The sequence below is a fragment of the Vicia villosa genome, linkage group LG7 (assembly GCF_029867415.1).
Source record: "Vicia villosa cultivar HV-30 ecotype Madison, WI linkage group LG7, Vvil1.0, whole genome shotgun sequence".
In the NCBI taxonomy this organism is placed as follows: Eukaryota; Viridiplantae; Streptophyta; class Magnoliopsida; order Fabales; family Fabaceae; genus Vicia; species Vicia villosa.
The window spans coordinates 87,074,472-87,099,566 of record NC_081186.1 but is presented as its reverse complement, the minus strand read 5'-3'; the positions used below and the strand labels follow the sequence as shown (position 1 = coordinate 87,099,566).

The following is a 25,095-nucleotide window of genomic DNA, read 5'->3' as shown; positions in this document are numbered from 1 at the left end:
TTTTTTTCTCTCCCTATTTATAAGACATTCTTCAACTTTCAAAGTGCATTAATGATTTTTTTCCCCAAACTAACCTCTCTATTTTCTAAGGATAAATTTGTAAAATTATACAAAATAGTCAACAAATTTAATACTTTAACCAACTTTTTTGATTCCTGCAATTTTCTCTATCAGGACTTAAAATTAGAGACAGGTAGTAAACCATAGCAGTAGCATTCAAGGACGAAAACCAACCAAGACAAAGGGAACTGTAAAGCTCTTGCTTTAGGGCTACTTTCCCATTGGATTGGAAGAAGAAAAAAATTACCCATCATTTGTTAAATCTAAACTTGGTTTAGGGTTCAGAGAAAATTTCTAAAACAATTTTGGTGAGTTATGACAAAATAAGCACACTATCATTACTAAACAATTGCATGTTAGCATAAAATAAAATGCTCTACCAAGAAGACATTCTACAGTAGGCTCGAAAAGGTCAAACAGAAAACTCCATATTTCATAGTGACATTTACTGACAAAACTCCCCAAGAGCATGTCAGATTTTTCAAATAAGGTCTAAAATAAAGATGTCTATCACACTTCTCATATTGCAAATCAATAGGTTTCATACACCCAAATAACTAATCCCTAATTATGTATTTAAGTTTTCACAAGAACCAGCAGAATAACTTAAACTGACAGGGCTCCGCCAGTTTGGTGCAACATAGCATCGATCTCATCTCCATCCTCCATCTCGAGCTGGAAGAGTCATGAATACAAATTATAGTGTTATAATGCATGATTGGCTACATATATTTCCAGAGTCAAAAATAAAAAGTCAAGGAGAGGGACAAACCTCATCAGGGGTCTGTTCAGCCCTAAGTCGACGTCCGTCGAATAGGAAGGCAATTGAATTCAGGTCCACAGATTGACGATCGCAGTATGCATTCATCAGCTTCTTCAGTTGAGTGTTCCTCTTTATCCTAAAGAATACTTCATTGCCATCCTACAATCATATAAAAATGCTTAGACCATCGACACTGTGATGTAAGCAAATATGTAGTTCAGAGCAATATACAACATGAAATAAATCATATGATCTGGTCCATAATACATTCAAAAACATCATATCAAGCAACGAAAACTGTTTACTGGCAACAAAAACTTGCAAATACAAAACATTACAACTGCAATTACAAAAACTGGTTTGAATCAAGATTGGTCAAACATATGCAAAGAAATAAACTTGCAAATATAAAACATTAATATTACATCTACAATAAATTTGAGTCTCCACAAAAAGATGCATATCAATAGAACAGATGTAATACCAAATATATAAGATAGAAATCATTTAACTAGATGCAAAACATGTAAATTAGTCAAATGAGGAATATAGAATCTGAGGCCCAAATTTTGCTGCAGTAGAAAAACCTTACAAAACAAAGTGCTCCACAAGAATTATCTAAGATCATCAATAGAATATGAAACGAGACGGGATACATTCTGAGATCAGAAGAATCACCAATTCTGAATACACGCCTCAGCCTCTTCCTTAAACATACACACCACACCCAGATACAACGGTATAATAATATCCAAACCACGCAAAGCAATTACAACAAAAACAATCCAACCGCCAACATAACTGATCAGAATTAATTATTTTTTGGTATGCATAAAGGAATATTAGCAAGCATCTTAAAATAAATAAACCGTTAAAAAATCAACTGTTTCTAGAAAACCGTGAACCCTATTACTTTATTTATCCTACACTTTTTAAAACTTCATATAATCATCAACCATCTATGAACTAAAACTAACACAAAAACACAACTAATAAAGAACACATAACAAATATTAAATTATATTCTGCAACAGAAAAATCAGATTATTGAAAGCAACACACACAAAAACGAAAACATCACTACCAGTCACATACAAAGTACAAAAAAAAACAACGAACACCAAAAGGAACAAACACGCATCGATCGCAAAATTCAACATACAAAATAACTATTACTATATATAAGAATCGGAAAACACCAAAAAAAAAAAAAGGAAAAAAAACGAACCTGGCCTTTGACCTTCAAATTGATATGAGCGATATCGTTAGGTTTCTTGTCCTCTTCAGTGTTGGGAGTGGGTGCAGCACCAGACATCGTTCTTGTTCGTTCGTCTCCTGCGTTTCTCTCGCTCTGAAAAGTTAGGGTTCTGTTTCGATTTCGAATCTGATTTTGAAAACTTGTGTCAGCTTTTTGGTTGTTTTATTACGCTATCTCTTTATGGGCTAAAGAGGCCCAATGGATAAATGCTCCATCCACCCAATAGTGATTAGAAGACTATCTGCACCCGAAGTAGTACTTATATACACCCCTCTCTCTCCCTCTTTAATATTTGACGAGTCATGTTTTACACTCATATGTCCAATTAAAACTTATGATTTTGCCGCGTTATTTTTAATTATATTTTAAAAAATAATAAATTGATAAAATAAGTAGAAAAAAAAAAGGTTAGAATTATTTCTCATGATCACTCTTAGATTCCCTGGCTTTGTATGGAATATGAAACTCTTCATAATCCCCTCCAAATTATTGGAGATGGATGTGACTTAGAAACATCAAGAAAGGTAGTGGATAATCAATGCTTAGATTTACAAGAAAGGTAGTAAATTTCATGTTCACGGTTTTTTAGTTTGAATGTATAGTCTCAAAATTCAAACCTTGGAATGTCCATTTTTTTTTTATGTGTTGGAATTATTTTGATGAATTGATTATTATGGTCTATCGCAAATTAATGAAGAAATACTAGTGTTCTGGACTGGGCCAAGGCTAGGCCCATCACCGCTTTCGGCCCAATAAGCCTCAGAGGCCCATGAATAGTTCATGGCCTTCCCGACACGCCTTGCTCGGCACTAACATCCTACCCGGACGTCATCCTTCCCGACACGCCTCGCTCGGCGGTAACTCTCCCCCGGACGTCATCCTTGCCGAGGACCCTGCTCCGCGCAGGGGTCCTTCACATCCAATCCTCCGAATAACTCGGATCCCACGTGGCTCCTAAAAGACCGCGTCTTCCCTTGGACTTCGGAGCGGTTAACCAGGACAGAGGGCGTACACGCACCTCCGATATTTCCGCTCAGGAAACCTGGCAGTCTCCTAGTTGGGCTTGGGAATCCAACCCAATAGCGAGATCATGGCCCAGCGCTGGGGGCTATATATACCCTCTTTAACTAGAGGGTCAGGTATTCAATTCTTACTCACTCTTAGCTAGTACTTGCGCTCCTTTGCTCGTCAACTTACTTTGGCATTGGAGTACCTTGCAGGTACACCCCCCTCCTCCTCCTTCCTAGAAGATCCAGTCCGAGCAGCCTACGACGATCCTTCTGATCAGGTACGATCAGTGGCGCCGTCTGTGGGAATCTTGCTTCCCCATCTTTAAAGAACAAAGATCAAAGCTAACCATCTCCAATCGTCATGGCTGACAACAACAACATCCCAAGCGCTGACCCTTTCCTCCTTCAAGAGCTGATCGAGGAATCCTCCCGCGAGCTAGCTAATCATCGCCGGGGGAATCGTCGGCGACAAAGGTCCGGGCATGAAACCCAGGACACCCAGCTGTTGCAGGTCCTACAACAGGTCCAGAATGTTGACCATGTTCCTCCAGAAGGGCACGTTCAGAACGGCGAGCCGATCCGAACGACCAACGTGCCGGAACATGCCCAGAATGTGAATGAAACCGACCCTCGCGACGGGCAACATGCTTCCTCATTCACCCACACCTCCGAGAGGCAGAGAGCCCGTCATGGAGAAGAAGAGGAGCCGCTCAACATTCCCGAAGGCACTGACCCCATTACCGTCCGCTTGCTCAAGGAAATACAATTGACCAACAGCCTCCTCAGAATTCAGGATGACCGAATTCACGAGCTGGAAAGACAGCGGCGACGTCGCCCTTCCCCACGGAGGCGCTACAGGTCACGCTCCTATTCCTCCTCGCGCTCACCGCCGAGAAGGTACCGTCGGCGTTCCCCATCCTCTTCAAGGTCTCCCCCGAGAAGACATCGCCGCCGGAGGACTCGTTCCCGTTCTCCACACAGAAAGAACAGGAAGAACCAGAAACCTGAAACCGCTGAACAAAGAAGCCCCTCCCCCGAACAGGGCCGTCGGGGCCCCTCCAAAGCTACGACGGGTAACAACCAAGAGGATCCCCGACGAAACAGGCACTACAATTCACCAGGACCGAGCGACGAGGAGGACTTCCGCAGCCCCTTGTCCGCCAGTATCCGGAGAGCCCGCCTCCCTCGGGGGATGGAAAAACCGCCAGTATTGGACCAATACGACGGAACCACTGACCCCGACGACCATATCCGGAGCATCGAAGCGGTCATGGACTATCACGTCGTCAGAGGCTCGATCAAGTGCCGCATTTTCCCGACCACCCTCAGGAAGGGAGCGATGAATTGGTACAGGAACCTCCCTTCGAACTCCATCCATTCTTGGACCGAGCTCAAAGAACTCTTCTTGAGCCACTTCACAGCCTCCCGACGGCAACCGAAATCGGAAGCCAATCTCGAGGCCGTAGTTCAAGGACCCAACGAGCCTCTCCGAGATTACCTTGAAAGATTCAACAAGGAGGCCGTCCAAGTGCAGACAAAAGACTACATGAAGAGGTACATCTTGGAACGAGGACTTCTCCCCGGCAGTGACTTCAAGAAAGCTATTAAGATCGAGAAGGTAAACTCGATGAATGACCTCCTCAGCAAAGCAAAGGTATTCATCGATTTTGAGGAAGGCGAAGCAGCCGCAATCAGAGCCCCGAGGGGCAGTGGTGCCGCTCGCAGCTCAAACCTCGAACACTCGGGGTCGCGCCGAGGACAAGACAAAAGAAGGGACGACCGGGCCCGAGATGTCAAAGAACGGCGAGGACCAGCAGGGCGTTTCAACGACTACACTCCTTTGAACACCTCCCGGGAGAAAATCCTGTCCGACTGCCAGAACGCCGAGTTCAAGAAATCCAACATCAGGCCCCCGAAGTCAAATCCTACAAGACCGGGGACGGACAAGTCCAAATACTGCAAGTACCACAAGAGTCACGGGCATATGACCGACGAATGCATACATCTCAAAGATGCCATAGAGACCCTGATCAAAGAGGGCCACCTGGCAAAATACACCAAGAAGGGAGAACCCTCCAAAAGAGACATCCCTCGAAACTCTGACGAGGGGAACTCACCAGACAGCAGACCGCTTCAAGTCGCGCTGTCCGTAACCCGATCGGAAGACTTCATCCCTTCAGTCGGCGTGACGACCGCCCTCAGCATCTGGGAACATTTCCCCACCGCAATGGTCATCTCCAACGGCGGCGACCCCGGCTCTCTCACCGTCAGTTCGGTCAAGAGAAAGTTCGACGAGCTACTCAGCGCCAATGCAGATCTCGCCCCTACTCTTCGGAAATTCCGAGGAAAGTCAGAGCCAATCACTTTCTACCTCGAAGAACTGCCCGGCGGAGCTCCAAATGCCACCATTCCCCTTCTCGTCCGAGCCAGAATGGCAAACTTCGATGTGCGACGGGTCCTGGTAGATGAAGGCAGTTCAGTCGACATTATGTACTCCCACCTCTTCCAAACACTTCAGCTGGACGACTCGCACCTCACTCCCTATGTGGGTTCCGACCTCCAAGGTTTTAACGGAGCCACCACCAAACCATGGGGCTACGTCGAGCTGATTGTCACCTTCGGGGAAGGGGAAGCGTCCAGACAAGTCAAAACCAGGTTTCTGGTAATCGACTGCAAAACATTGTACAACTGCATCATCGGACGCCCAACACTGGCCGAGCTAACCGCCGTGCCCTCCACGGTCCATCTGAAGATGAAGTTCTACACGAGGACAGGGAGAGTGGCCACCATCAACGCCGACATTGAAGCTGCGAGAAGGATCTTCGATGCATCCGTCAAAGGACTAGAGCTGATCGCTCCTCCGACCAGCTCCAACAAAAAACCAAGAGCCGAAGACAAGTATCCTCGGGAAGATCAGGTTCCAACGGCCAACGTCAGCTCAGTCGACCTCGACGCAAGGTTCACACAAGAAGAACTGAAGACCGGGGAGGAAACACAATCGAATCCCGTCCGACCTGTTCCCGACGGAGATTTCGAGCTGATCCCCCTGGGAGACAACCCCGACAGAGCAGTGAAGATCGGCAAAGGCATCCCTGACCTTCCGAAGAAGCAACTCGTAGCCTGCCTTCGAGCCAATGCCGACCTGTTCGCCTGGAGCGCCGCAGAGATGCCCGGACTCGACCCTGAGGTCGCCTGTCACCACCTCTCCATCAATCCAACCGCCAAGGCCGTAGTACAACGTAGGCGTCGGCAGTCTCCCGAGAAAGCGGAGGCTGCCGAGAAAGCTGTAAAAGACCTCCTAGAGGCAAATTTTATTTCCGAGGCCAAGTATTCAACTTGGCTCTCAAATGTTGTACTTGTTAAAAAATCTAATGGAAAATGGAGAATGTGCGTTGATTATACTGATGTTAACCGGGCATGTCCAAAGGACGCCTACCCTTTACCTAATATTGATAGACTGGTCGACAACTCGGCCGGCTATAAACTGTTGTCCTTCATGGACGCTTATTCTGGTTACAACCAGATTCCCATGGCGAAATGCGACAAGCAACGTACGGCTTTCATGACCGAATCGGGCAATTATTACTACAACGTAATGCCCTTCGGACTCAAAAACGCCGGAGCCACGTACCAGCGGATGATGAACAAGGTCTTCCGAGGTGAAATCGGCGACACGCTCGAGGTGTATATGGACGACATGATCGTCAAATCTCGAGAAGACTCCGACCACACGCTACATCTCGAGCGGGTCTTCGAGCAGGCCAGGTCCTGCAGGATGCGCTTCAATCCAGAGAAGTGCACCTTCGGAGTGCGGGCAGGCAAATTCCTCGGCTTCTACTTAACAGAACGAGGAATAGAAGCCAACCCTGATAAATGCCGAGCATTCTCAGACCTCCCTACTCCCACCAACAAAAAATCCATCCAGGTACTAAACGGAATGCTCACAGCATTATCCCGCTTCGTCGCGAAATCCGCCCAACATGCACTTCCATTCTTTAAGCTTCTTCGGAAGGAAGCGGCTTTCGAATGGTCCGAGGAATGCGAACAAGCATTATCCCACCTCAAACAAGTGCTCTCCAAACCCCCAGTGCTATCCCGACCAGACAGCAACGAGGTTCTCTATCTCTACTTGGCCGTTTCTGGCGAGGCGGCCAGCGCGGCCCTGATCCGAGAAACGGAAGACGGGCAGAAGCCAGTGTACTTCACTAGCAAAGCCCTACAAGGACCCGAGGTCCGCTACCAACAAATAGAAAAAATCGCGCTGGCCCTGATAACGGCCGCCAGAAGACTGAGGTACTACTTCCTCGCCCACACTATCATCGTCCGGACAGACCAACCGATCAAGCAACTTCTCAGCCGACCAGACATGGCCGGGAGAATGCTGAGATGGTCCCTCGAACTGTCCGAGTTCGACATACAATACGAGGGCAGGAAAGCGCTAAAAGCCCAAGCACTCGCCGACTTCGTGGCCGAGATGACGACGATCTCCAACTCCCCAACACCCACCGAGAATAAGTGGACCATCTACGTTGATGGCGCCTCAAGCCACGCGGGCAGCGGAGCCGGTATCATCTTGGAGAACGACGAGGGGCTCGTCATCGAAGTATCCTTAGTCCTCTCCTTCACCACATCGAACAACCAGGCCGAGTACGAAGCCCTCCTAGCAGGCCTACGCCTTGCCAAGGACGTAGGCGCTCGGGAAGTCGTGATTTATACCGATTCACAACTGGTCGCGTCGCAAGTTAGCGGCGATTACCAGGCCAAAAACGACACACTAGCCGAGTATCTATCTCTCGTCAAAGAAAAAATGAAAGGATTCGCAAAGGCAGACGTCGCGCACATCCCTCGGGAACACAACTCGAGGGCCGACCTCTTATCCAAGCTCGCAAGCACGAGAAAGAAGGGAGGGAACAAATCGGTGATACAAGAAATCTTGTCCGACCCGAGCGTAGGCAAAAACGCGCAGGCCATACAAGTGTTTGCCATCGGAGACGACCATTGCTGGATGACTCCGGTATACAATTACCTCATGAGCGACGAGCTCCCCGATGATCCAAAGGAAGCTTCAGCCATTAAAAGGAGAGCCTGCTCGTACACAGTCATCGAAAATAAACTCTATCGGCGCGGCTTCTCCATTCCCCTTCTGAAATGCATCGACGACTCACAGGCAACGGAAGTACTGCAAGAGCTTCACGAAGGGATTAACGGCCAGCATCTCGGCGGCCGATCTCTGGCGAGGAAAGCCCTCAGAGCCGGCTATTACTGGCCGACTATGCAGCAGGACGCCAAGGAGCATGTTCAGAGATGCGACAGATGTCAGCGGCATGCCGACATGCACCTAACTCCCCCCAACGAGCTTAAATCCCTCTCCTCCCCTTGGCCTTTTTCCACCTGGGGAATGGACCTCCTCGGACCGTTCCCCGTCGGCTCGTACCAAAATAAATATCTCGTGGTCGCCGTCGATTACTTCACGAAATGGATAGAAGCCGAGGCGCTTGCCAAGATCACATCCCAAAACGTGCTCCGTTTCTACAAACGAAACATACTTGCCCGGTTCGGGGTCCCTCAGGCCATAATCACCGACAATGGCACCCAGTTCACTGACAAAAAATTCCAAGAGTTTGTGGCCAAGCTTGGCACGAAGCAACACTTCACCTCAGTCGAGCACCCTCAGACGAACGGGCAGGCCGAGGCAGCCAACCGAGTCATCCTCCGAGGATTAAAGAGAAGACTCGGCGAAGCCAAAAAAGCCTGGGTCGAGGAACTACATAGTGTACTCTGGGCGTATAGGACGACACCCCATTCGAGCACAGGCGAGACTCCTTTCCGACTAACCTACGGCACCGAAGCCGTAATTCCCGTAGAAATCCGAGAGCCTTCTCGGCGCACCGAATTCCCCCTCGAGGAAGAACTTAACGACGAGGCCATGAGGGAAGAACTCGATATGGTAGAAGAGATCCGAGCAGGGTCAGCCCTCCGAGAAGCTAAACTAAAACAGCAAATAGCTCTTCGCCATAACGCCAAAGTTATAAAGCGCGAATTTGAAATCGGCGCCCTAGTACTTCGCAGAAACATGAAAGACTCGCGCGAAGGAAAGCTAGCCCCAAACTGGGAAGGCCCGTACCGAGTTTATGACAAAACCGAGAACGGCGCCTACTACCTCGAGAATCTTCTCGGTGAAAAACTTGCTCGACCCTGGAATGCTGAAAAACTCAGACGTTATTACAGTTAAACATAAGCTAAAACGCCCGGCCTCTAACCCAAACTCAGGTAACGGACGGGCACGGATCCACGTCGTCGGTACGGACGTGAGTATTCCACGACAGCAACGATCGATTCCTCTCGTCGGATAGATGGACCGACCCCTCGGCGGATTCTACACCTAGACCCCCCGTGGAAGTACCTGCATGGCAGAACCCCAGCTCGCGATGGGATCGTTCACGCCGCGAACGCTTGGCCGCAACCGCGGTCTCGCGCTCGCTAAAAGCGCATACCTGCTCTGCGCACCCGGCCCGTACTCAACACGCCCGGGCAATCAATCTAGGTCGAGCATAGCCCACAAAATAAATAATATCACAAGTATACTGGTGATTCTCCGGTATGTCCGAGCATAAGTCATCAGTTACCTAGAACAATCGCAAAATACTCTAAGTATAGAGGGAATACCTCGTCATGCAAGCACGGCAGGAAAGTTATCAAAAATAACAAGCATACAATGATAACGCCGAAAGTGAAACCAAACAGATATAAGCAAGCAGAATTGTAAGACAGTAAAATTGCCGACCAACTTGGCCGGCGATGTCAAAAGTTACAATCATTGCCGGGCACGCAGGCCCCAAAAATTATCCGGGCATAGCCCAACAAAAAGAATGGCTCGCAGGCCGGGAAAAACGGGCACGCAGGCCCGGAACTACACTTTCTACTCTTCGCTCCCCGGGGACTCAGGCACCAACACGCCATCCACGATCCTCGAAGAGAGCCCGACATTATCCTCCTTCAAACCAGGGTTCAGAAGCCTCAGTTGGTTAAGAGCACGCTCGAAACCGACATCGGCCATGTCGGCCAGGCTTATCTTCAGGCTTTCTATCTTCTCCGCAAACTCAGCCCTAGACTTTAGAGCTGCCACATCCGGCGACTCGTCAGCCGAGGGAGCCCATTTAAGTCGAAGGTCAGCCAGCTTCTTCTTCTCAGCCGCAACCTCCGCGTCTTTCTGCTTCAGGGCCGCGTCGACCTTCTTCCTCAACTCCTTGCGCTCAACCTCCATGGCCTTCACCTTGTCCTCGGCCACCTTCTTAGCCGCCTCGGCCTCCTTTAGGGCCTCGGTCGAGCCCGAACCTCCGCTGGCCAACACTTGGGCCATCTCCAAGACCCTCACCACGGCGGCACTGTCGCACGCCAACTGCTTCTGAAGGGACGGGGGGTCCATATCACTGATCCGACGAGCTTCGTCCGGTGAGGTAGCCAAGGGGAACTTCTCGAAATAGCCTCCATCCTTGTAGCAAGAAGGCAACACGAAGGCGCGCCCGGGACCTAGGTTCGACTGATCTGGACGTCCCCCCTCGGAAAGACGAGGTCTCTTGGGTAACCTCTCGTCGGCTTGAATCTTGTGAGGAGAGCCTGCCGAGCCTGAGTTCTCTCCAGCTCCGGACCCCTGGTTCTTCTTCTTCTGATTCTTCCTCGCATCCAAAGCCTGTTTCAGGATACTATCCTCCTTCTCCGGCATAGCATCTGCAAAGAAAAGAAAAACAAGTTAGCAAAATACCGGGCGGAGATCACAAAACAAGGTAAAATGGACACAACCTAACAACGTCCGGATCTCCTCCGGAGTCCGACAAGCTAGCAAAGCCTTGGTATTAATAGGCCGCTGCTCCGTGATCGGCACCCCGTCCTCGTTCAGTATGGGATCTCCATTCCTCGTCACCCAACAAGACATGGTAAAGCTATCTACGTATTTGCAGAGGACCGAGTATGACTCCCGGTCTTGATCATCCAAATCATCGTCCTCCCAAGCGTAGTATTTCGGAGGAGACGCGAAATGACCCTTCCACCAGAAAAACGGAAACGTCGTGCAGAACTCCTTTACTTCCTGCCCATGTTCATCCCTTACTATCTCCCCCTCGGCATCCCGCTCGGCCACCATATCCGACACCGAAGAGTAGGCCGTTGGACTTAGGGGGCGGACGACGAAGTATCGATCTTTAAAACCCTTCACGGAATCAGTATACATTCCGAAAAGTTTACGCTCGGCGTTCCTGAACGAAACCCAGCTGTACCGCCCGTTTGACGCCTGCCGTTGAACACGGAAACACCTTCCGAACAACGCAGACGTTGCACCTATACCCAAATAATCACAAACAATCTCGAATGCCCGCATAAAAGCAAAGGCATTCGGATGAATTTGGGACGGCGCCAGAGATAGAAACGCCATAACTGAAACTTGAAAATCAGAGAAAGGTAACCGGAAGCCGAGCTCCCTAAACACGTAATCGTACATCGCAAATCCGTCACCGGCAAAACGAGAGCATATGCGTTCGTCCGGAGACGGGCAACCTATTTGATAATTGGGCGGATCTCCTTCCCCCAGGACCTCAATTTCTGTAAACGCCCCATCCAGAGACGCGGTGTACCGAGAAACAACGGACAGAGCCTCCTCGGCTATCCAATCGGGCGCGACGGTATGTTCATAACTGAATAGCGGCATAGGGGAAACCCCTCCCTCGGCATTCGAACCAGGGGATCCCGTGTGAGCGCCTTCGGCCGAGGGAGTGCCATCTTCATCAATAATTTCGACGTCGGAACTAGTTGCCGTCGAGCTGTCGGAATCACTGGTCGTCGAGTCGGTGTCCGAGCCGGTTCTTGAGGTAGCACTCGAATCTGATTCACCTGCACGCAGAAGGGAGAAGTGAATTCGATAGCCTATCAAATCCACCCTTCCACCGCAAGGCAAGCGAAAGGGTAGAGCAGGAGCAGCAGAGCCCCCGGCCAAACCCCCCATCGAGGAACAACGCTCGTCAGCCGAGGACTCACAGACGACACGACAACGGGAAAGCTTATCTTAAGCAGCTTAACGCCAACACAATCCGGCCCGCCAACTCACGCTGACCCCCGGGCATCGCTTAGATAACCCGGGGAGGATGATGATGGCGAAGACCTCAAAAGCGAAACACAAATCCTATGCAAAATATTAAAGCGACGACAGGCTGAACAAACTTACTTGCAGACATGATGTGGATGGCCGGGGAGAATCCTTCGCTAAGCAACGATCTTGATATGATGAACGAGCTGGGAAATTATTCTCCGAAGAACCCTTGATCGAAGCCGAGCAGATAAACAGAGAAAGGAAAACTTCCTTATGAGAGAATTCGCCCCCTTTTATAGGAAAATGGCTCGGAAGGCGAAGCGTCACCTCTCCTGACAGGCGCCGCCTCCTATACCCTAGGCCATAATTGCCTATGCCACGTCAGTGCGTGGTGCCCACGCGCGACGATTCGCCCACCACTGGATTTTCCTCCGAGCGCATACATGTAACGAGGACCGATCCACCGAGCAACCACGAGAATTAGAGTCCGAGCGTAGAAGCAAAGTCACAGCTTCTTAACCAGAAAACTCCGACTTGGGGGGCTCCTGTTCTGGACTGGGCCAAGGCTAGGCCCATCACCGCTTTCGGCCCAATAAGCCTCAGAGGCCCATGAATAGTTCATGGCCTTCCCGACACGCCTTGCTCGGCACTAACATCCTACCCGGACGTCATCCTTCCCGACACGCCTCGCTCGGCGGTAACTCTCCCCCGGACGTCATCCTTGCCGAGGACCCTGCTCCGCGCAGGGGTCCTTCACATCCAATCCTCCGAATAACTCGGATCCCACGTGGCTCCTAAAAGACCGCGTCTTCCCTTGGACTTCGGAGCGGTTAACCAGGACAGAGGGCGTACACGCACCTCCGATATTTCCGCTCAGGAAACCTGGCAGTCTCCTAGTTGGGCTTGGGAATCCAACCCAATAGCGAGATCATGGCCCAGCGCTGGGGGATATATATACCCTCTTTAACTAGAGGGTCAGGTATTCAATTCTTACTCACTCTTAGCTAGTACTTGCGCTCCTTTGCTCGTCAACTTACTTTGGCATTGGAGTACCTTGCAGGTACACCCCCCTCCTCCTCCTTCCTAGAAGATCCAGTCCGAGCAGCCTACGACGATCCTTCTGATCAGGTACGATCAACTAGCAATGCTAGAAATAATTCCCCTTGAAAAAGTAAATAGATATCCAAAAGATAAAGAATAAGGCATTTTGCTCATTTCTACCTGTCTTGATCTTGGACATTGTGTCTTGCTAAGTTATAAATGAGCGGATAGTGGAACATGCATAGGTTTGACATTACGTTTGTTGAACTTTTTTAGAGTAGAATCATTTTTTGCAGGTTCAAGGATCAAGGAATATCTCAACTCTTGAATATATTTTTGATGATGACAACTAAACAATTTAAGTACAAGATTGAAAGCGGTTAAAGATACAATCATATTAAGATAGGATTTGATGATTTTTGATCCTTTGATAATAGACACCTGAATAGGGATGGCAAGCAGACCCGCATCCGAGATGCGGGTCTCATCCGCACCCGAACCTGAGTCAACGGGTGAAAACTCGAGTTGAGTGGATTTGCGTTCGGGTTCGGGTGCCACCCGATATTTCAGATGCGGATTTGGGTAATGTGAAACCCACACCCGAAATCCGAAATCACACCCGCTTATATATATATATATATATATATATATATATATATATATATATATATATATATATTATATTTCGGGTGCCTATTTCGGGTGTGGGTTTGGGTAGTGTGAAACTCGCACCCGACCCGACCCGTTGTCATCCCTACACCTGAATAGAAATGACTCAAGCCTTAAAAAATATATTGTTTTTAAAATATCTTGAAGCTAGTCGTGCCAGATGAATTGAGAGTTGTCAGAAAAGTTATGGGCATTTTTTTGATTTGGACAATCGATTGGCATTTACACCTAATTGATTAGATTAGTGCAAAAATATGCCCTAAAAGATTACGACAGTGTCTTAATGAATGGTAACAGCTATATATCGTTTATTTCATGTTAAAACTTTCTAATCAATTAATTTTAGGTAAATCAATCGATTGATGCTTAATGGCAATCGATTGGCTCATCAGTTTTGTCCCCAAAATTATTTCTTTTTTTGTCATCCTTTAGTCTATAAATAGAGGTTTCTTCCCTTATATTTTCATAACTAAAAATGTGAGCTATCATACCTCACTCCTCACTCTCTTTTTCTCTCTAAAAATATTTTTCTTTACTTTCTCTCACTTAAATTTTGTTGTAGAGCTTTTGAGAAAAGGTTTTTTTACAAGTGAGACATTTGTATAATTCTGGAATGATAGTATTGTAAATTCACCAAGGAACATTTTTTTACCGTGGTTAAATAATTTATCCATTTAGGGATTATTTATTTGGGTTCAAAGCTAACCCCTATAAAATTTTTGGTTTGGAGATTTAATTACTAAGTTATTGATTCGTTCGAAGACTTAGCCCGTTCAAAAGCTTTCATTTGTTCGAGATCAACCCCATATTAAAATCTCAAGTTGGTGTGGTTAACCTTTATAAAACTTTTATTCGGTTCGTAAGTTCAGCCTTGTTAAGAGCTTGCTAAGGTTGGAGATAATCTCGGTATAAAATCTCCTAGGTTTGTGGTTTTCCCATCAAATCTTCAGTTTGGTTCATTGTTGAAAGTATTTGTGGGTAAATATTTTTGGTATATATCGTATCCACAGAGATTGGTTTAATATTACTGTCGTTCTATAGTTGTTTATTTTGAGTTAGAAAAATAGTTGAGTTTGTTTGTTTACTCTCAAATTGCATTGAACAGAATAATAATTGACTGATAAAAAGTTTAAAGAAGGTTAACAAAGGTAAACGAATTTGTTGAGTTCTAGGGTTCATCAACCTATTCCTATACAATTTATTAATTAATCCTTATTCGAACAATCTTTTGAATTATTATCTTCACTTATCCTCAAATATGATTCCATGTCTGCAAATCAAATTAGATAAACTTTTACCGGTATGAGATTCGATCTCTCCAAATATCAATATCGATAATAGTAATTAAGAACGATAATTATGAAAACCCAATCACAATTCCATCTCTGCAAATTGGGATTGAATCAATATAGTAACCTAGGGCAAAAGTTAGAATCCTTTCTTTCGATCAAAGACTCCACAATGATTTAAGATAAAAACAAGGTTTCTTATTGATAATAAATTCAAACAATTGTTCATAAGAATTAATCAACGGTATTGTATATTCATAAGTTAACTACTACCTTAAACTTAACAAGAATGATTTAGCTCTCCATAGACATGAAGAACAAACAAGTTTTCATGGATGGATTCATCTTCATCAAGGGAATGTCTTCAATTGATGTTAAATTCTCCGTCGGATGTTGTTTGTTGCTCTGGATTAGGATTACTCTCTGAATTTCGCTCACAAAAGTCTCTCCTCTAAAAGTTATCAGAAGTTCTGGTTTATGAGGATTAGGGCTTGTATTTATAGCCTTTTTCTTTATAACGTCATCACCGCGGCGCGACACGGGCTAGCGCGGCGCGAACCCAAAACAGAGGGTTTCGCGCGCCTCGCCTCTGCTTTGGCGCGGCTCGCCACTTGCTTTAAATCAATTCTTTGTGATTCCACTTCTTCAGAGCTTCTACGCTTACGTGTTCCTTCGTCTTTGCTTCTTAACTTCAATATCTGCACAAATAACACCCAAAATGACGCAAGTTGTTCTACAATTAACATCGAACCTCGAAAGTTCAATTCTAACTATAAAATCCGTAAAATTCACAAGATCTATTCACTTTTAGCTCAAAAAGTAGTTAATTTAACACATGAAATTACCATTAATTTACTACTAACATTCATGAGTTCAGCTCGGATTAAAAGCTCGCCCAAGTTTGAGATTAGCTCGTATAAAATCTCGATTTAAAGCTTGAAGACTAATTGCTTCAAGTTGTTGTTTGGAAAGAAGACTAACCACGTAAGTCCATTGTTTGGAAGGAAGATTCACTACTTGTCTCCTTGCACGTTGTTTGAATGGAAGTTAGCCATAAACGTTATTTTTCTTGTATAAGGGGGTTCGAGAGTTCAAACTATTAAAAGCTCTAAAGTTTATTAGATACTCTCAAGAATAAATCTTGGGGAGAGGATTATGTCTTTTTCTTTTTTGATCAAACCTCTATAACTTATAGTTTTATCTTTCTATCCCTTCACTTTTTAGTTTCTGCATTTTATTTTCCCGCTACTTATCTCTAAAAAACTTTTCTAAAATATTTTCAAACTCTAAAATTGATAGTAAAAGCTTTTCAAACTCAAGTTTTTTTAAAACACACAATTTATCCCCACTTTCCTCTTGTGTATGGAGTCATATGTCCAATATCAAGATCTTTTTTCACATATTTTCTTATGACATCCACGACATTCTTTTAGAACAAAAGTTTTTTTTGGCATTCAGACTTTTCATAACAAAAAATTTGCTTAAAACTTTTTTAATTCCATTTATTTTTTTCTTGTTTTTTCCTACAATAAGCATATCATATTATCATTGACATACAACAAAAGTGTGATGTACCCATTGTTTTCATAATTATTCATAAATACAATATGGTTAAGTTTCGTCTTTATGTTATGTTGGGTTATGAAGAGATCCAACTTGTTATACCAGTCTCTTGGAGTTTAATTTAGCCCCTATAGATTTTTCTTAAAATGAAACGCATGGTATTCTTTTTTTTGTTCAACAAAACCTTTTAAATTGTTACGTAAAAAATTCTTCAGCTAGGTCTCAATGTAAGAACATTGTTTTAACATAAACTTGCTCTATTTCTAAGTCTAGTTTTGTAGTTAGACAAAGGATAGTTGGGTGAGTGAAAATCCCTCATTTTTGTGTGTTTTTCATCTACCGATAATTTTTTTTCTAGGTGTGATTCATGATTGAACTTGAGTTGTTTTAGAATGTTTGACTTAATTATTGTATTTAGTTTTTGCTTTGTGATTATGTTATCATTGTAGGATAGTGGTAAGTAAATTCTTTGACTTTTACGTTTCTTAATTTTGATCTGTGTAATTGTTTTTGTTTTTTAAAGCTTGTTGATTCATGATTATTTGTTTTTTGTGTTGTTTCTTCATTGTTCTAGGGACCATTGTTTGAGGACAAACAATGAAATAATTTGGGGAGAGTTGTTAGGTCCCAAAAATTACATTTTTGCGCTGCATTTTATGGTACCTAATTATTCTATTTGTTTTGTTTTATGTCGAATAAATCCCAGTTTGTTTGTAAATACGTTTACTTTACGAATAATTGTATTTTAGTGTATTTGTGAACCGTTTGATAGTTTTAATATCTTTTTGTAGGTATTCGTGCATATTTGGAGACTCGAATAATAAAGTGTTGAAGGCATGGCTCTGGATGCGCGATTTTAAAGAAATAAAGGACCAAAGTTCTGTCAACCTCGCTAAGCGCAAATTCTAGCGACCTATGGCCTGGTTTTGTTTCCCATGGCAGTAGCTGAAGCTTCGTAAGGTCGCTTAGCGAGACTATCTCGCTTAGCGATATCATTTTTGTCGTGTAGTGTAAAATATCTGTGAATAGTGTACAGATAAGTTGTAGCTCGCTTAGCCAGATCTCTCTCGCTTAGCGAGGTCTACGAGTTCAGAATTGTATATATGTTGTAAAACCATATTTTAGTAGGTTTTATCATCTCTTCTTTAACAAAGTTGAGCTCTGATTTATTCTTTGTAGTTTAGAGGTTCAAGCAACACTATTGGGTGGTTCATTATGTCGATTGAACGCGGGTAGTCTCCGATTGTGCCGAAAGCTCGAGAAGTTTCCATTAGTTCTTCTCCTTCTTCCTTGTGACCCATTCCAATGGTGGGGTTTGAATGTATATTTTTCCTCTCTTGTATGAACATTTATTGATCTTGGGATTGTACATATACTTGCTTTACAAATCATTATTGGTGTTGTTTTTAATCTTTTTGCTTAAATGCTTTGGGTTTGTGTTGTTGCAGAAATGGACATCATAGATCTTGATTAGGAATGATATATATTAGTTTCTAAACTCTAGGCATAAAATTTGGGCTAATAATCATAATGGGTATCGAGTTTAATGCCTTCGTGTTGTTTGTGTCGGTTGGGAAATCGGCGATGTGAATGATACGGTTGAACTCTAGTCGGTGTTGCAAAAATGGACACTGTGTTACCCTAGGATTTCGACTTGCTAATAATGGTAAGTAGTCTCTAAGATATATGAGATTATTAAATATTCTAAGTCAAAGCAGTTTGATTAAGAGGCTTTTTTAGTCAAGACTACTGTTCGACTAAAAAAGGCTATCATTGCCATGGGTAGTTCGACTAAAATTGGCAAATTACCATGTATGGTCGACTAAAGTATGCAGAAAAAACTTAGGCGTTTTTCAAGTATAGTTTTGAAGTCGGAAGATATCAGAGGTTAAAGGCAACAGTCTCAGACGGTTTTCAGCAGTTTCTAAAAGACGCGTGGAAGTCTCATAGACGAAGATGCTGCATGTCGAGGACACGTGTTGGCTAGTAATTAGTCGACCGTTAGTAGTAGTTATTTTATTTTTACTATTTAAGCAGGTTTCAGATGAACAGTTTAGGGTCCGCATTTTCTACAAAACACAAGTGAAACTCAAATCTCTGTGCAAAATGAGTAATGAGTGCTGCTTTGGAATGTATGTATGCGCACCAATTTAATCTATGCAATCATTTACGTTACGTTTTACTTTCAGTGCACATTTACTACATTTTTTTCGTTTTCAATTTACTTTAAAGCCTTTAATTTCAGTGTTCTTTACTGTAAAATTATTGCTACATTTAATACGAATTAGATACACGTAACACAGCAAATAAAACAATTAGTCCTGGAATATTCTAGTTGATTCCGCAAAAGTAACCTTTAAAAAGGAAACTAGCGATTGTTTACCATATTTTTGGTTAAACAAATTGGCACACCCGGTGGGACCCATCAATTGCTATTTGTTATTCGTTAGTGTAAAAGTTATGTATGATACTGAGAAGTGGTCGAAAATTAATTAACATGTCTGAAGTTAATGTCAATGATTCTGACCTTTCTAGAAATCAAGGAGTTGTTCTCACTGGAACAACATCACAAAATGTTGCAAATTTGTCTCCAGTTAGAAGAACAAGTACTGGTGGATTGACGACAGCAACATTGGTGTCATCACCAATGAATGTACGGTCACCGTTTAACCCACTGCGACCGCCGTTTCAAAGGATAATTCCTCCACCAGGTTTTAACCCTCAATTTGGAATGCCTACGTCAATGATGCAAGGTTTGCACACGAATCCTTCATTATATTATGACAATATGATGGCAACAAGCACATCAAACCCAGGGGGTCGACCTATGGGCATAGGTTATATCAACCAGACATTGCCATCAAATGGGAACAGATAGACGAAAGCAACCATGATATGGTGAATGCCCTTACTCAACAAATGGGAACTGTCTTTACTCCCATGATAAACAATACGAACCAAAGTTATGAGATATTGGCTAGACAAATGGCCAGAATAGCAGATTTCTTTGGGGAGCCTCCACAGCCAGACCTTCCGACTTCCCAGGGGTCGAATGTAAGAGTAGTCGAAACTACGAGACATGGGGACCAAATTGAACAAGAGATCCCTAGAGTAGTACAACGGCATTAGGATGCTGATCAGGTTCTTAGAAATATCCAGCAAGATGCTAATGTTGGACACAATAATATCTCAAATATGGTCGAACAAATCTTAGTTCAGAATGGAATAAATGTGGGGTTACATAGACCTAATTTTGTTTCCCCACTATCAGAATATGTAAGGCAAACAGAATTGCCTAGGGGATGGAAAATTCCAAAATTCACCAAATTTGCTGGTGAGACTGGCGAATCGACAGTCAAACATATTGCTAGGTTCCAGACAGAGGCTGGAGAATTAGCAAACAATGAGAATTTAAAAATGAAATATTTCCCAAGTTCTTTAACAAAAAATGCCTTTACTTGGTTTACGACCTTACCTCCACAATCTTTGTTTTCATGGAACCAGTTAGAACGATTGTTCCATGAGCAGTTTTATATGGGACAGTCGAAAATCAGTTTGAAAGAATTAGCCGGAGTCAGGCGAAAGGGTACAGAAGCGGTCGATGATTATCTAAACCGTTTTAGGTTGCTGAAAGCCAGATGTTTCACCCAAATTCCTGAGCATGAGTTAGTCGAAATGGCTGCAGGTGGGTTAGATTATTCCATAAGGAAGAAATTAGATACCAAACATCTAAGGGATATGGCACAACTGGCAGACAGGGTGCGCCAAGTCGAAAGGCTAAAAGCTGAAAAGCCAGAGTTAGCAAATATCATAAAAAAGAAAAGATAGCTTATGTTACTACCAATGAGTTCGACTCTGATAGTGATAGTGAATACGAGGAAGGAGAGGTCAATGTGGCTGAACTGAAGCCAGGACCACCTTATATCTGTAAATTACTTAAGCCTTCAAAAGATAAAAATCCGATCGAAAGTAAAAATGAGAAATTTTCTAATAAAACGTATTCGTTTGATGTAACAAAATGTGATGAGATATGTGATTTGTTGGTAACTGATGGGCAAATCATAGTACCCCCGGGACTTAAAAATCCTCCTCTTGAACAAAAGAAAAAAAGAGGATTTTGTAAATTTCATAATTTCTTAGGTCATAAGACTTCTCAGTGTGTCCTTTTCAGGGATTTGGTGCAAAAGGCTTTGAAAGAAGGAAGGCTACAGTTTGGAGAAAAACCAAAGTCATCAATGCAAGTTGATTCTGATCCCTTACAGGTCAAAGAAGCCCACTATACTGAACTTGCTGATGTGATGATGATCGATACTACTGATGGTTTCGGTGAAAAGAAAGACGGTGCTACTGATGGCAAAGTCTTGAACATGGTGTATCCTGAACCAAAAGAGAGCCTTCTGAAATTCCTTGAGAGATGCCACAACAATAACTCTCAAGTTGGGTTATGTCCAAGGTGTGATGTTGTTTTCAATGTCGACGCTGCAAACAAAGTGAGGTTCGACCCTCATCGAGGTAAGAATCGTCAGTTCATGTATACAGGAGAAAGCAGCGGTCGAAGGGCTGGAAATTACAGGAAGCTATTCGAAAAGCCAAAGACTTTTCGCCCTAAGACAGATGTCCCTGAAGATAAATGGGTGAAACCTATTAACTTCCGAGGAGGCAAACGTCCAGAATGGCAAATCCAAGGCGTTGGAGCAAAAGCTGAAGGCTCTTGGACTGATAGTGGATCTAAAAGGAAAGATTACATATCTCCAAATTACAAAGGAAAGAATCCTATGACTCGAACTCAGTGGAGGCGTTATCAGAGAAGCCATAAGAATGGGCAGGAAAGCTCGAAGATGATGCAGGCAGGTTTTTCTCATTATCAGCCAAAACCTTTTCAGAGGAAGTTGACTGAGGAACAGGCCAAAGTGGCAAATGAGAGACTGGCAGGAATGATCCTGGGAAAGAAACTCATCAAAGAGTTAGTCAACGATGATACTCCGACTCTCAATACAGGAAAGGAAGCTGAATATTCCCCACTATCAGATGAAGAGGTTGATGATAATTTTGACATAGAATCAGATGAGTTGTTAATTGACTGTGGAATTGTATATGTGCTTCCAGCACAGTTCGACAGAATATTTGAGGTGTCTGAAAATGAAGATGATTTTCTTCCAGACGAAAATGTGGAAGAAACACTTGTTTGCTATTATGTAATGGGAAAAGGAGTAGTGGAGGATCAAAGGGCTGTGTTTGAGAAGCCAGGTCGAGGAATGATGGATCATTTGAAGCCCTTATTCATAAGGGCAAAGGTGGATGGTGTTCCAATAAACAAAGTGTTTGTTGATGGTAGAGCTGCTGTGAATTTAATGCCCTATTCTTCACTTCAGAAAATGGGAAAATCTGACAAAGATTTAAGGCCCCATAATATGGTGTTGTCTAATTATGAAGGTAAGACTAGTGGAATACTTGGAGTAATTCAGGTAAAATTGGCTGTAGGTTCGACTATCAGGCCAACCATCTTTATGGTGATTGCATCTCAAGCCAATTTCAAACTACTCCTGGGTCGAGAATGGATACATGGCATAGGGGCAGTTCCCTCTACTTTACATCAGCCTGTGGCTATTTGGAGGCCAGATGGGATAGTTGAAAATGTCGAGGCTGATCAAAGTTACTACAAAACTGAGAATGGTCGCAAGCATTTCGGCCAGCATCTAGCAAATGTAGCTCCTTGTTACAAAGCGGAAGAGGTGTATTCTTCTGATGAAAGTGTGTCTAAGTATTTGAACTTAGACCCAAATTATGGTTTTATTTGGAATAGAGAAGATCCCAATGAACCATTGAATCATGAAAGTCCTCTAGAGCAGGGGACAGCAGTCAAAGATGATGACCACTGAGTCAGAATATCTGGCTCGAATAACGGCTTACTTGGCCGAGAATAAGATAAAAACGGCTTTAGAAGCCGAACTGGAAGAAAATATGGCTATTGAGGCCATGATTGTAAAAAGTGAAGACAATCTAGAAGTCGATCACCAAATCGAAAGACTTGATGGGATATACGATGACGAACCCTTGGGCTTCGAGATGGATCCTTTGGAATCAGTAAAAAGAATGCAAGCTCAAGATCCTCTTGAAGAGATTGACTTGGGTGACAGAATTACTAAAAGACCTACGTATGTTAGTACGAAACTTACAAGTGATTTAAAAATCAAGTTGATTCGACTTTTGAAAGAATATAAAGATTGTTTTGCTTGGGATTACAATGAAATGCCTGGTTTAAGTCGGAGTGTGGTAGAACATCGACTACCTTTGAACCCAGGAAAGAAACCTATCAAGCAGCTTCCTAGAAGATTTGCACCAGAGGTGATGGAAAAAATCAAGGTGGAAATTGAAAGGTTGCTGAAAAGCAAGTTTATTCGAACTGCGAGGGGATTTCCTAGGTTTCGTAGTTCACAAGAAAGGTATTGAAATAAACCAGAACAAGACGAAAGCAATCTTGGAGCTGAAGGCGCCAGAAACAAAGAAACAACTCCAGTCATTGTTGGGGAAGATTAATTTCTTGAGAAGATTTATCTCAAATCTAAGTGGTAAAATGAAGATATTTTCACCACTTGTCAAGCTCAAGAATCAAGATCAGTTCAAATGGGAGCAAGAACATCAACAGGCGTTCGACCAAATAAAAGTATATTTAACTAAGCCTCCTATTTTGTTACCCCCCAATAGGACAAAGAGTATGAAGTTGTATATAGCTGCATCTGGTTCGACAATTGGGAGTATGTTAGCCCAAGAAGATGATAATGGCGTCGAAAGAGCTATATATTATCTAAGTCGAACCCTAGTAGATGCTGAAACTAGGTACAATGATATTGAAAAATTATGTTTATGTTTGTACTTCTCATGTAATAAACTTAAGCAATATATAAAGTCTGTTGATGTGTATGTGTCATCTCATTATGATGTTATTAAACATATGTTATCTACACCAATTTTGCATAGTCGAATTGGTAAATGGGCCTTAGCGCTAACTGAATTTTCCTTAACATATGTTCCTTTAAAAGCTATGAAAGGACAAGTCGTGGCCAATTTTATAGTCGAACATGGACTAGTTGAATTATCAGAAAATCTGGTCGATCAACCTAACTAGAAATTGTTTTTTGATGGTTCCAGCCATAAAAATGGATCAGGAATTGGAGTCTTGATTATTTCTCCTCAAGGACTTCCAACTAAGTTCCACTATAGAATGAATGGTGTATGTTCCAATAACGAAGTCGAATACGAAGCTTTGATAACTGGTTTAAAAGCTCTAATAGACTTGGGGGCAACGCGAGTTGAAATCCGAGGTGATTCTGAGCTTGTGATTCAACAAATTAAGAAAGAATATAAATGCATCAAAGAAAATTTGATAGTTTATTATGCAATAGTGGTACGCTTGTTGGAGAAATTTGAATATGTTGAGATCTTGCATGTACCAAGATCTGATAACTATGTTGCCAATGAATTGGCACAAATTGCTTCAGGATATAGAGTTTCCAAACGGAAGTTAGAAGACATGGTCGAAGTCAAAGAGAAGGAAACTAATGAAGTGTTGGATAAGATAGGACAATTGTCGACACCAAAACTTGGGGGGGGGGGGGGTAGGAGACAAAATTAAAAGTGAAAATTTTGCTGCCTTGGAAATTTTTGCTATCGACAATATGGCAGTTTCTGATTGGAGAAACCCATTAGTCCAGTACTTAAATAATCCAGTCGGAGGAACTGATCGAAAGATTAAATACAGAGCTTTAAACTATGTGATATTGGGAAATGAATTGTACAAGAAAACGACTGAAGGTGTATTGTTGAAATGCTTAAGTGAAGCCGAAGCATATTTGGCTGTATCAGAGGTCCATAGTGGTGCCTGTGGAGCTCATCAGTCAGGCCATAAAATGAAGTGGTTATTGTTTAGGCAAGGTTTATATTGGCCGACAATGTTAAAAGATTGTATTGAATACGCAAGAGGGTGTCAAGAATGCCAGAAGTTTTCAGGTATTCAACATGTTCCGGCTAGTGAGTTGCATGCTATTGTCAAACCCTGGCCTTTTAGAGGATGGGCTCTAGATTTAATAGGAGAAATTAAACCTGCATCTTCTAAACAACAGAAATTCATTTTAGTAGGAATAGATTATTTTACTAAATGGATAGAAGCAATTCCACTGATTAATGCTGACCAAGAAGCAGTGATTAGTTTCATACAAAAACATATTATTTACAGATATGGGATTCCAGAAACTATTACCACTGATCAGGGATCAGCGTTTATTGGTCGAAAGATGCAAGCTTTTGCAGTAGAGACAGGATTTAAGCTGTTAACATCAACTCCTTATTATGCTCAAGCTAATGGT

At 43.4% G+C, this 25,095-nt stretch overlaps 1 protein-coding gene across 1 annotated transcript; it reads right to left on the bottom strand.

Annotated features, from left to right (window-relative positions):
- Positions 1-470: 470 nt before the first annotated feature.
- LOC131621100 (small ubiquitin-related modifier 1-like) lies at positions 471-2,217 on the bottom strand. Its single transcript, XM_058892315.1, has 3 exons — positions 2,052-2,217; positions 833-982; positions 471-735 (listed from the first exon to the last, which is right to left on the bottom strand). The coding sequence occupies exons 1-3, from the start codon at positions 2,136-2,138 to the stop codon at positions 667-669; spliced, it is 306 nt and encodes a 101-aa protein (XP_058748298.1). The 5' UTR covers positions 2,139-2,217; the 3' UTR covers positions 471-666.
- Between the last annotated feature and the right edge of the window lie 22,878 nt (positions 2,218-25,095).

Bases quoted from the DNA above. Each gene is read 5' to 3' on its own strand.
- LOC131621100 (XM_058892315.1), bottom strand. From the start codon at position 2,138: ATGTCTGGTGCTGCACCCACTCCCAACACTGAAGAGGACAAGAAACCT. The intron at 983-2,051 runs GTTCGTTTTTTT...ATATGATTGTAG, and splicing joins ATTTGAAGGTCAAAGGCCAG to GATGGCAATGAAGTATTCTT. The intron at 736-832 runs GTTTGTCCCTCT...TGACTCTTCCAG, and splicing joins CTGAACAGACCCCTGATGAG to CTCGAGATGGAGGATGGAGA.